At 41.4% G+C, this 12,512-nt stretch overlaps 1 protein-coding gene across 11 annotated transcripts in view; it reads left to right on the plus strand.

Moving 5' to 3' along the window:
• The window catches only part of HECW2 (HECT, C2 and WW domain containing E3 ubiquitin protein ligase 2), a 417,065-nt gene that overhangs the window by 248,866 nt on the left and 155,687 nt on the right, over positions 1 to 12,512 (plus strand). For 8 of the 11 annotated variants that reach the window (XM_073807454.1, XM_033859936.2, XM_073807452.1 and 5 more), the window contains one exon: positions 12,329 to 12,423. The exons of 1 other annotated variant lie outside the window; for it this stretch is intronic. In XM_073807454.1, the coding sequence (XP_073663555.1) occupies positions 12,329 to 12,423 (95 nt within the window). Of the gene's footprint in view, positions 1 to 4,466; positions 7,417 to 9,860; positions 9,946 to 12,328; positions 12,424 to 12,512 lie in introns of those variants that run through there. 2 more of the 11 variants (XM_019939234.3, XM_073807457.1) reach the window with 2 other exon arrangements.

Consider the following 12,512-nt stretch of genomic DNA (forward strand, 5'->3'; position numbering starts at 1 on the left):
AGAGTGTTCTGCCTATGTTTTCCTCTAAGAGTTTGATAGTTTCTGGCCTTAGGTCTTTAATCCACTTTGAGCTTATTTTTCTGTATGGCGTTAGGGAGTGATCTAATCTCATACTTTTACATGTACCTGTCCAGTTTTCCCAGCACCACTTATTGAAGAGGCTGTCCTTTCTCCACTGTACATTCCTGCCTCCTTTATCAAAGATAAGGTGACCGTATGTGTGTGGGTTTATCTCTGGGCTTTCTATCCTGTTCCATTGATCTATCTTTCTGTTTTTGTGCCAGTTCCATACTCTCTTGATTACTGTAGCTTTGTAGTATAGTTTGAAGTCAGGGAGCCTGATTCCTCCAGCTCCATTTTTCGTTCTCAAGACTGCTTTGGCTATTTGGGGTCTTTTGTGTTTCCATACAAATTGTGAAAATTTTTGTTCTAGTTCTGTGAAAAATGCCAGTGGTAGTTTGATAGGGATTGCATTGAATCTGTAGATCACTTTGGGTAGTAGAGTCATTTTCACAATGTTGATTCTTCCAATCCAAGAACATGGTATATCTCTCCATCTATTTGTATCATCTTTAATTTCTTTCATCAGTGTCTTATAATTTTCTGCATACAGGTCTTTTGTCTCCTTAGGTAGGTTTATTCCTAGATATTTTATTCTTTTTGTTGCAGTGGTAAATGGGAGTGTTTTCTTGATTTCACTTTCAGATTTTTCATCATTAATGTATAGGAATGTAAGAGATTTCTGTGCATTAATTTTGTATCCTGCTACTTTACCAAATTCATTGATTAGCTCTAGTAGTTTTGTGGTAGCATCTTTAGGATTCTCTATGTATAGTATCATGTCATCTGCAAACAGTGACAGCTTTACTTCTTCTTTTCCGATTTGGATTCCTTTTATTTCCTTTTCTTCTCTGATTGCTGTGGCTAAAACTTCCAAAACTATGTTGACTAAGAGTGGTGAGAGTGGGCAACCTTGCCTTGTTCCTGATCTTAGTGGAAGTGCTTTCAGTTTTTCACTATTGAGGACGATGTTGGCTGTGGGTCTGTCATATATGGCCTTTATTATGTTGAGGAAATTTCCTCTATGCCTACTACCTGCAGAGTTTTTATCATAAATGGGTGTTGAATTTTGTCGAAAGCTTTCTTTGCGTCTATTGAGATGATCATATGGTTTTTCTCCTTCAATTTGTTAATATGGTGTATCACGTTGATTGATTTGCATATACTGAAGAATCCTTGCATACCTGGAATAAACCCCATTTGATCATGGTGTATGATTCTTTTAATGTGCTGTTGGATTCTGTTTGCTAGTATTTTGTTGAGGATTTTTGCATCTATGTTCATCAGTGATATTGGCCTGTAGTTTTCTTTCTTTGTGACATCCTTGTCTGGTTTTGGTATCAAGGTGATGGTGGCCTCGTAGAAGGAGTTTGGGAGTGTTCCTTCCTCTGCTATATTTTGGAAGTGTTTGAGAAGGATAGGTGTTAGCTCTTCTCTAAAAGTTTGATAGAATTCGCCTGTGAAGCCATCTGGTCCTGGGCTTTTGTTTGTTGGAAGATTTTTAATCACAGTTTCAATTTAGTGCTTGTGATTGGTCTGTTCATATTTTCTATTTCTTCCTGGTTCAGTCTTGGCAGGTTATGCATTTCTAAGATTTTGTCCATTTCTTCCAGGTTGTCCATTTTATTGGCATAGAGTTGCTTGTAGTAATCCCTCATGATCTTTTGTATTTCTGCAGTGTCAGTTGTTACTTCTCCTTTTTCATTTCTAATTCTATTGATTTGAAACTTCTCCCTTTTTTCTTGGTAAGTCTGGCTAACGGTTTATCAATTTTGTTTATCTTCTCAAAGAACCAGCTTTTAGTTTTATTGATCTTTGCTATTGTTTCTGTCATTTCTTTTTCATTTATTTCTGATCTGATTTTTATGATTTCTTTCCTTCCGCTAACTTTGGGGGTTTTTTGTTCTTCTTTCTCTAATTGCTTTAGGTGCAAGGTTAGGTTGTTTATTCGAGATGCATCCTGTTTCTTAAGGTAGGATTGTATTGCCATAAAATTCCCTCTTAGAACTGCTTTTGCTGCATCCCATAGGTTTTGGGTCGTCGTGTCTCCATTGTCATTTGTTTCTAGGTATTTTTTATTTCCTCTTTGATTTCTTCAGTGATCACTTCATTATTAAGTAGTGTATTGTTTAGCCTCCATGTGTTTGTATTTTCTACAGATCTTTTCCTGTAATTGAAATTTAGTCTCATAGTGTTGTGGTCAGAAAAGATACTTGATCCAATTTCAATTTTCTTAAATTTACCAAGGCTTGAATTGTGACCCAAGATATGATCTATCCTGGAGAATGTTCCATGAGCACTTGAGAAAAATGTGTATTCTGGTTTTTTTGGATGGAATGTCCTATAAATATCAATTAAGTCCATCTTGTTTACTGTATCATTAAAGCTTGTGTTTCCTTATTTATTTTCATTTTGGATGATCTGTCCATTGGTGATAGTGGGGTGTTAAAGTTGCCTATTAAGAATGTGTTACTGTTGATTTCCCCTTTTATGGCTGTTAGTATTAGCCTTATGTATTGAGGCACTCCTATGTTGGGTGCATAAATATTTACAAGTGTTAAATCTTCTTCTTGGATTGATCCCTTGATCATTATGTAGTGTCCTTCTTTGTCTCTTCTAATAGTCTTTATTTTAAAGTGTATTTTGTCTGATATGAGAATTGCTACTCCAGCTTTCTTTTGTTTTCCATTTGCATGGAATATCTTTTTCCATCCCCTTACTTTCAGTCTGTATGTGTCTCTAGGTCTGAAGTGGGTCTCTTGTAGACAGCATATAGATGGGTCTTGTTTTTGTATCCATTCAGCCAATCTGTGTCTTTTGGTGGGAGCATTTAGTCCATTTACATTTAAGGTAATTATCAATATGTATGTTCCTATTCCCATTTTCTTAATTGTTTTGGGTTCGTTTTTGTAGGTCTTTTCCTTCTCTTGTGTTTCTTACCTAGAGAAGTTCCTTTAGCAGTTGTTGTAAAGCTGGTTTGGTAGTGCTGAACTCTCTCAGCTTTTGCTTGTCTGTAAAGGTTTTAATTTCTCCATCAAATCTGAATGAGATCCTTGCTGGGTAGAGTAATCTTGATTGTAGGTTTTTCTCCTTCATCACTTTAAATATGTCCTGTCAGTCCCTTCTGTTTTGCAGAGTTTCTGCTGAAAGATCAGCTGTTAACCTTATGGGCATTCCCTTGTGTGTTATTTGTTGTTTTTCCCTTGCTGCTTTTAATATGTTTTCTTTGTATTTAATTTTTGACAGTTTGATTAATATATGTCTTGGTGTATTTCTCCTTGGATTTATCCGTATGGGACTCTCTGTGCTTCCTGGACTTGATTAACTATTTCCTTTCCCATATTAGGGAAGTTTTCAACTATAATCTCTTCAAATATTTTCTCAGTCCCTTTCTTTTTCTCTTCTTCTTCTGGAACCCCTATAATTCGAATGTTTGTGCGTTTAATGTTGTCCCAGAGGTCTCTGAGACTGTCCTCAGTTTTCATTCTTTTTTCTTTATTCTGCTCTGCAGTAGTTATTTCCACTATTTTATCTTCCAGGTCACTTATCCGTTCTTCTGCCTCAGTTATTCTGCTATTGATCCCATCTAGAGTATTTTTAATTTCATTTATTGTGTTATTCATCGTTGCTTGTTTCATCTTTAGTTCTTCTAGGTCCTTGTTAAATGTTTCTTGCATTTTGTCTATTCTGTTTCCAAGATTTTGGATCATCTTTACTATCATTATTCTGAATTCTTTTTCAGGTAGACTGCCTATTTCCTCTTCATTTGTTAGGTCTGGTGGGTTTTTATCTTGCTCCTTTCATCTGCTGTGTGTTTTTCTGTCTTCTTATTTTGCTTAACTTACTGTGTTTGGGGTCTCCTTTTTGCAGGCTGCAGGTTCGTAGTTCCCGTTGTTTTTGGTGTCTGTCCCCAGTGGCTAAAGTTGGTTCAGTGGGTTGTGTAGGCTTCCTGGTGGAGGTGACTAGTGCCTGTGTTCCGGTGGATGAGGCTGGATCTTGTCTGTCTGGTGGGCAGGTCCACGTCTGGTGGTGTGTTTTGGGGTGTGTGTGGCCTTATTATGATTTTAGGCAGCCTCTCTGCTAATGCGTGGGGTTGTGTTCCTGTCTTGCTAGTTCTTTGGCCCAGGGTGTCCAGCTCTGTAGCTTTCTGGTCGTTGAGTGAAGCTGGGTACTGGTGTTGAGATGGAGATCTCTGGGAGAATTTTGCTGTTTGATATTATGTGGAGCTGGGAGGTCTCTTGTGGACCAGTGTCCTGAAGTTGGCTCTCCCACCTCAGAGGCACAGCACTGACTCCTGGCTGCAGCACCAAGAGCCTTTCATCCACACAGCTCAGAATAAAAGCAAGAAAAAGTAGAAAGAAAGGAAGGGAGGAAGGAAGGAAGGAAATAAATAAATAAAATAAAATAAAATAAAGATAAAATAAAATTAAGTTATTAAAATAATTATTAAGAAAAAAATTTTTTTAGAAAGAAAAACAAAAGCAAAAAAACAAAAGAAAAATGGATGGATAGAACCCTAGGACAAATTCTGGAAGCAAAGCTGTACAGACAAAATCTCACCCAGAAGCATGCACATACACACTCACAAAAAGAGGAAAAGGGGAAAAAATCATAAATCTTGCTCTCAAAGTCCACCTCCTCAGTTTGGGATGATTGGTTGTCTATCATGTATTCCACAGATGCAGGTACATCAAGTTGATTGTGGAGATTTAACCAACGCTGCTCATGAGGCTGCTGGGAGAGATTTCCCTTTCTCTTTTTTGTTCTCACAGCTCCTGGGGCCTAGCTTTGGATTTGTCCCCCCGCCTCTGCGTGTAGGTCACCGGAGGGCGTCTGTTCTTCGCTCAGACAGGACGGGGTTAAAGGAGCCACTGATTTGGGGGCTCTGGCTCGCTCAGGCCGGGTGGAGGGAGGAGCACGGAGGGCGGGGCGAGCCTGCGGCGGCAGAGGCCGGCGTGTCGTTGCACCAGCTTGAGGTGCGCTATGCGTTCTCCCGGGTGAGTTGTCCGTGGATCCCGGGGCCCTGGCAGTGGCGGGCTGCACAGGCTCCCCGGAAGGGGGGTGTTTATAGTGACCTGTGCTCGCATATAGGCTTCATGGTGGTGGCAGCAACCGCCTTAGCGTCTTATGCCCGTCTCTGGGGTCCGCGCTGATAGCCGCGGCTCGCGCCCGTCTCTGGAGCTCCTTTAAGGAGCGCTCTGAATCCCCTCTCCTCGCGCACCAGGAAACAAAGAGGGAAGAAAAAGTCTCCTGCCTCTTCGGCAGCTCCAGACTTTTCTCTGGACTCCCTCCCGGCTAGCCGTGGTGCACTAGCCCCCTTCAGGATGTGTTCACGCCGCCAGCCCCAGTCCTCTCCCGGCGGCGCTCCGAAGCCCCAGTCCTCTCACTGCGCTCCGAAGCCCGAGCCTCAGCTCGAAGCCCGAGCCTCAGCTCCCAGCCCCGCCCGCGCCGGCGGGTGAGCAGACAAGCCTCTCAGGCTGGTGAGTTCCGGTCGGCACCGATCCTCTGTGTGGTAATCTGTCCGCTTTGCCCTCCGCACCCCTGTTGCTGCGCTCTCCTTCGCGACTACGAAGCTTTCCCCCTCCGCCGCCTGCAGTCTCCGCCCTCGAAGGGGCTTCCTAGTGTGTGGAAAGCTTTCCTCCTTCACAGCTCCCTCCCACTGGTGCAGGTCCCGTCCCTATTTTGTCTCTGTTTTTTCTTTTTTCTTTTGCCCTACCCAGGTACGTGGGGAGTTTCTTGCCTTTTGGGAGGTCTGAGGTCTTCTGCCAGCGTTCAGTAGGTGTTCTGTAGGAGTTGTTCCACGTGTAGATGTATTTTGGTGTATCTGTGGGGAGGAACGTGATCTCCGTGTCTTACTCTTCCGCCATCTTCCTCACTACTCGACGTCAATTTCTTTTTACCCTATGTCTGGCAAGAGCAGAACTAAGGGGACTTCCCAGCATAATGAAGTTTTGCTTGAATCTCTGGAGATGATGGTGTGAAACAAAAAAATCGGGATTGGGGGTATGGGTTAAAAACTTCTGTTTTCAGCCTCTGATCTTGAAAGCTTATGACATTTTAAAATTTTTGCTTTCATCTTGAGAGAGAAAATTTATCTTTAGCTAATCAGAAGTCCAAGTAAAGTAAATTCTCAGAAAATTAATCTGAGTTCATGGGCAAACCTGGATTTGAGCACTATTTAACCTGTTTCTGAAAGTAAAATGGCTTTGGTTTATCTGAATAAACTCCAGAGGAGGCAGGAGGCCCACACTTATATTATTACGGGACCTACTGGAATGAATTTGAAGGACAAAGACAGGTTTATTTCTGAGTAAGTGACCTTCCTAGACATTGGAGAGGAGGATCAGCTTCATCTGCACTTACTTGTCATAGGACTGTCACAGTTCCTCAAATGAGCTTATGCTTGCAGAAAATGAATGGGTCCCCTGAGCAATGTGTATTCTTGAGTTTTGAAATGTAAGAGGTTTCAGGAATTGTCTTGGCATGCTAGGATATCTATTTTATTCTTCATAGTCTTTCACAGACTATGGTCATTCATTCATTCAGAGCTGCTTTTTGTCCTTCCTTCATTTCTTCTACTCATCTGTCCATCTGTGTCCCCAGCCATCGTGAAGTATTTAGTTAAGTATCAGCTTTGTGCCAGGCAATATTCGAGAACTCACTGATTCCTGGATCAGTGAAGAAGCTTAGAAAGAGCTACATTGCTGTTTACTGAACTGCTTTGTGATCATTAATGGCAATAACAGGACATTGCCATTTGTATGAATTATATAGTGCTTTCACATATCTTACCTGTCTCAGCCCTAGGAAGTGGGCAGGATTAGGAAACTGCATAGCAGAGGTGCATGTGGCTTGTGTAACTGAGAGCCTCATCTCTGACTGGCACTCAGGTTAGCGTGCTTTCTAAGATGCGGTGCCTTGCCCAAACAGAACCTTTGTGGGTGACTTTTTATTGGGTGGGGGGAAAGGGGTGGCCTCAGCCTCTTATTTGTACTGTCAGAGCCCCTGCTCTAACCTCCATTCATAAGGCCCTTCCCACCAACATCAGAAGGGCCTTTTTGCCCCTTAGATGGAGGTTTGGTGCTTTTCATTCTCTGCCAGCATACTTTACGTTTTATTGCCTATTTTTACTTCTCTTTACTTTCCAACATTGGTCCAGCTGCCATTACTAAGTAATGAGAAAAACAAGGTCCAATTACTTCTCTAACCCTATTAGGTTCTTCCACATTATACTGATATTGTCTGTCTTTGATTTTCAAGATTGTTTTTCTGAGCTTTAGCAGGGGAGGGCCTGGCCCTTTCAGGTTGCATTGGCCCTTGTTAAAGAGAAGACAACCTGCGGTACCGTATAAACAGGTGAGCACGTCCCTGGAAATGTGGGTAAATTTCCTCAAAAGCATGAGAATTAGAATGTGTTTACTCTTTCCCAACTTGTGGCCTCTGAATAAAAGAGCTTATCAATAGGAATCATAATATTAAGAATATAATGAAAGCACAAAGGCAGTGGTTAAAATCATGTTTTTGAATAAATTCCTATTAGCTTGATTTTTTTTTTAGATTATTTTAATGAAACAGAAATGATTAAAGGAAGAAGGACATTTCCATTCCATCCATCTTTATGGTTCAAAATAGTCAACTTCTAAAACTTGAGGAAAATCCAGATTTTCTAAATGGGAGCAAGCTATTAACTACTACCTAAGTGAATCTTGTAGCTATTAAAAGTGATGGATGGTGTTTCAAAGATCCCAGTCTTTGAAACAAAACCATTTCTTGCAGGGAGTGGCCTGTAGAACCTTTTTCCGAGAAGGCTTGGAATCTTATACCATTGCCTAGAGTTAATGTAGCTGAGTTGAGATTGCTTTTTAAAAATAAATTTTGAACAGATAATAGACAAAAAGAGTATAATGTTAAAAAGACACAAAAATGAAAGTAAATTATCTCCCCAACTTCATGCCCCAGTCACCAGTTTCCCCTCCCTGAAGGCAATCAGTTTTACCAGTTTCATGTGATCGTTCTAGAAGTGTTTTATTCATGTACAAACACGGAAATCTTTTCTTCCTTTAGGCAGATGGTAGAATGATTGCTTTAAAATGCAATGTCCGAGTGACACAATTACAGAAACCCCTTTACTTGGGAACAGGTTTAAGTTCTTCCTACCTTCCCAGTCACCCCCAACAAGTACAAAGTGCCGTCTTTGGACAGCCATCACCCTCCCATCTGTGGTAGACGTGGAGCTGGCAAGCTCTTGCTCTGGGTGACCTCTTCATTTGTATTTAATGGAAGCTGGTAAGTTAAAATTTTTAAAATAAAAGCGTTTCTGTGTCTTACTGGCATTTAAATAGAGGCAGCTAAATCTTCTATAAACGAAAGTGTCCAGAAGATTATTGCAAAGGGCCAAAATATATTTCTGTGATTCATGACTGGCTTCAGCTATTCAGAAGGGACCTGAGAGAGAGAAGATGCCACTCGGCAATGCTTTCTTCCTTCCAGGAGCTGGCCCAGACTGTAGGTCCTTCAAGGTTAATGTGGGAGGCCTCACCCTTCTCCTGGTTCACTGCCTCTAAGGCAACATTTGTTTTATTGAAGTATAATTGATTTACAATGTTGTCACCATCTCAGCTCTACAGCAAAGTGACTCAGTTATACACATATAGACATTCTTTTTTAATATTCTTTTCCATTATGGTTTATCCCAGGATATTGAATAGAGTTCGCTGTGCTATACAGTAGGACCTTGTTGTTTTTCCATTCTAAATGTAATAGTTTGCATCTACCAACCCCAAACTCCCATACCGTCCCTCTCCCTTCCCCCCTCCCTCTTGGCAACCACAAGTCTGTTCTCTGTGAGTCTGTTTCTGTTTTGTAGATAGGTTCATTTGTGCCATATTTTAGATTCCACATATAAGTGAGATCATATGGTATTTGTCTTTCTCTTTCTGACTTCACTTAGTATGATAAGCTCTAGTTGCATCCATGTTGCTGCAAATGGCATTATTTCATTCTTTTTATGGCTGAGTAGTATTCCATTGTATATATGTACCACATCTTCTTTATCCATTCACCTGTCGATGGACATTTAGGTTGTTTCCATGTTTTGGCTATTGGTGAACAGTGCTGCTATGAACATAGGGGTGCATGTATCTTTTTGAATTATAGTTTTGTCTGGGTATATTCCCAGTAAGGCAACATGTTTTTATAAGCAGTTGCTTTGGAGAAAATACTCTTCTTTTTTTATAATCCAAAGGAACAGTTATATGTATTCCCCCTCTATAATTTGAGGCCTGATTAGCTGCCACATCAGGCTGTGGAGAAACCGTTGTCAGGTAGAATGCTCCTTAGTCCATATCCTTCATCTTTCCTGCCTGTGAGCAGGGCTGGCCCTGTGGCCAGTGGCTCCTCTCTTATCTGATGCTCCATCATCACGCCCACGTTTGCTTTCACCTGTTCTTGTATCTGTTTCTCAGCAATAGCTTTCTGGTCTCCTCTTACAGTTAGAGTTTAAAATTGTAGCTAAAATAGAAGCATGAATACCAACTTCTCTTTTCCACCCTTTTGAGTAATCTTCCCAGTTACCTCTTCTCATAACTAAAATGTTCAGGGACATTAATCAAAATTCTGCTCTATCTTCTCTCTCTTCCTCAGAGGGGATGTTGCTTAGTTACACCATTTTTTAAAATCTTGAGTGACCTTCTAAAACACTAAATGATATGTGAAGATGAAACCTCCCACTCAGCATGAAACATTCCTCTATTTTAGGGGCAGAAGTCTCCACTGGTGTCCTCCTGAACAGTCGAGGTGCAAGCAACTAGTTGTGTCTGGTACTGGGGTTTTCTCTCTGGCGACCAGGACCTGCCTATGCATTTGGTTTTGTAACTGGTGATCTGTGTAAGTCCCCTTGGCTTTACACTGAATCTTAAAGCATTGTGAAGCTGTCAGGTCTGTGGTTTTTGGTGATCATGTCCACAAAATCTGCTGTGCACAATGAGAATGAGTTTATCTTATAGTTTCAGGGATTCTAATTTATCACGGGGGTTGGAGATTTTTGTTTTAGCAAGAAGTAAAGTAACAGTCAGAACGGGTCAGCTAGCAATGCTGGTCTGGCTAGCAACATCTACAGATAAAAATAAGCAGACGCTTATTGGGGTCTGTTTGTTTCCTAGTCTTTTACCTCGCTGACTGTTAAAACATTAGAAAAGAGGAGGTGGCATCCTAACTTGAGAGGGAAGATGTCTTGTAAAAATGCACTTCTCTTTATTGAAAAATAAGCTGCTCACTGACTGACCATTGGCTGGGTCTGTGAGGCACTGCTGCAGGCAGATTCACACACTGCTGGTTCCCGGCATGTAGAACGTGATACTAATGAGCTCATGCCTGCAGAATTCAGTCCTCCCGCCTGTCACCGAGCTTGTTCTGCTTTGACAGGCCTTGTACGTGTTACTTAGCTTCGTTCTTGCAGAATACATGCTATTGGTCTTGAAGGAAAGCAAGTGGGACAGTGGTTTACTCAGATCTATAGTTATTACATTTCCATAATCACCAAAAACCTGTGTTAGTGCTCACTCCACTCACTTATGTAGGGTTCCAGGGAATTCATAGTAAAGCTAGCATTGCTGCCAAGGTCGTCCTGCTGGTCCTCAAGCCAGCATGCTCATTCCTGCTTCCCTGTTTTTGCCACCACTCACTCCTAACTCTCTCCAACCCCATTTTTCTCAGCTGAAGGTCTGAGTTCTGTTTGTTCCATGAGACCTTTCTGACTCCACTGTGCCCTCACGTGGAATATTTTCCACGATCTCCACATTTCCACCTGGCACTCTGCCTCTTCAGTGCTTCTCTTCTGGATTTTGTCATCTTAACACCTGCTAGACCAGAAACCTCTCTCTGATTCCCTTGCACTGTCTAGCATAGTGCTGGGCATGGTAAAAATCTTTCACTTCATGATACCACCTTCGTTGTGAATCACTGCTTCGTGATTAACGTACGTAATGGAAAGACTCGATATTTTACCCATGATAGACCTTTTCTTTATGAGATTTAGTATTTTTTCATTGATGGGAAATATTATATTTTTATATATAATATTCCTAAATATTCCTATATAAATTCCTAAAGTAGGATTTTTCTTTAATCATTGTATCTTTTTCTTAAAATAAGCAAACCAAATACTCTGTAGGAGACCACTTGGTGCTGTCAGGAAAGTCAGTGCAAGATTAATTTCCTTGGGGAATCACATCGAGTGGTCCCACTTTAATAATCCAGGTGACTCAGTTGAGAGGGTAACTCCACTCCTATAGGCTAGGACTCTTCCTCTGCAGCCTGCCCATCAGTGTCATTGCCTATATTAAATGACACCTTGGGAAAAAGACATCTCACAGGGAAACTTCAGTGACTCAGATGCTCTGTATACAGAGAAATTTCAGTGACTCTGGGGTTTATCTTTGACACTTGTTGGCTTCATGGTAATTGTAGTTACTTTCCAAAAACAGTAATTGACATTTGTATTGCTTTTTATCAAGTTCAAATTATATAGTATATAAATATATATACATACACACGCACCTATAGTTATATCCAATGTATATACATACATCTGTCCACACCTGTGGAGATGTAGATATATATTTACTGGTGGTTCCAGAATATGATCCCTACAGTGGCTACATTTAAGTCAGGTCCCCAGACCCTCTCACCACAGAGTCTCCTACAGCAATCTTTTATACTCTGTCTGCTCTTTTTTTATTTCCATTGACAGCTGCATTCTGTCTATATTGTAGAGGATAGGAGTGAAGGCTTTGGAATGGGGCAAAGCCCCATTGGATGGGGTTTGAGTCCTGACTCTGTCGTTTCTTACTTGTTTGACCTTCGGCAAACCTCAATGCTTCAGCTGTTCTATGGGGACAAGAATTTCTGCCTCCCGAGTTAAATATGAGGGGTCAGTAACAATGGGGGCAGAGACGCAGCCCTGTGGTCCATCAGCAGCTCCTCACTGAATGGTAGCTAGTCTTATTCTTATCTCTACACTAATATTTTGGCGTGTTGTTTTTGTGCACTGTTTTTCTAATATATTTGGGGTGTTCTTAGACATTTTCAGAGAAGCCTCTAAAATCAAACAGGAGTTAGTATAATCTGTTGCCTCTGACTGGAAAGGAGGGATCGCTCAAAGAGTCCTGAGTGGGATTTTCGGAGAGGGGGAGAGGTGGATTTCCTCAGGTGATGCCTAAGGGATTTGTTTCAGTGTTTAAATGACGGTTTTTCTCCAATCAATTCACAGCGGAGATAAAAATCTGTTTCAAATACTACCACGGCATTAGTGGAGCCCTGCGAGCCACGACCCCCTGCATCACGGTGAAGAACCCCGCTGTGATGGTGAGTGCCCCTCAGGCTGCTTCCTTGAGCCTCAGTCCCAGAGGCCTTGGTTTCTATTTTTGCCTGTGCAGCTCTGGCAGGGTTATGGG

This window comes from Tursiops truncatus, chromosome 7, assembly GCF_011762595.2.
Source record: "Tursiops truncatus isolate mTurTru1 chromosome 7, mTurTru1.mat.Y, whole genome shotgun sequence".
Lineage (NCBI taxonomy): Eukaryota > Metazoa > Chordata > Mammalia > Artiodactyla > Delphinidae > Tursiops > Tursiops truncatus.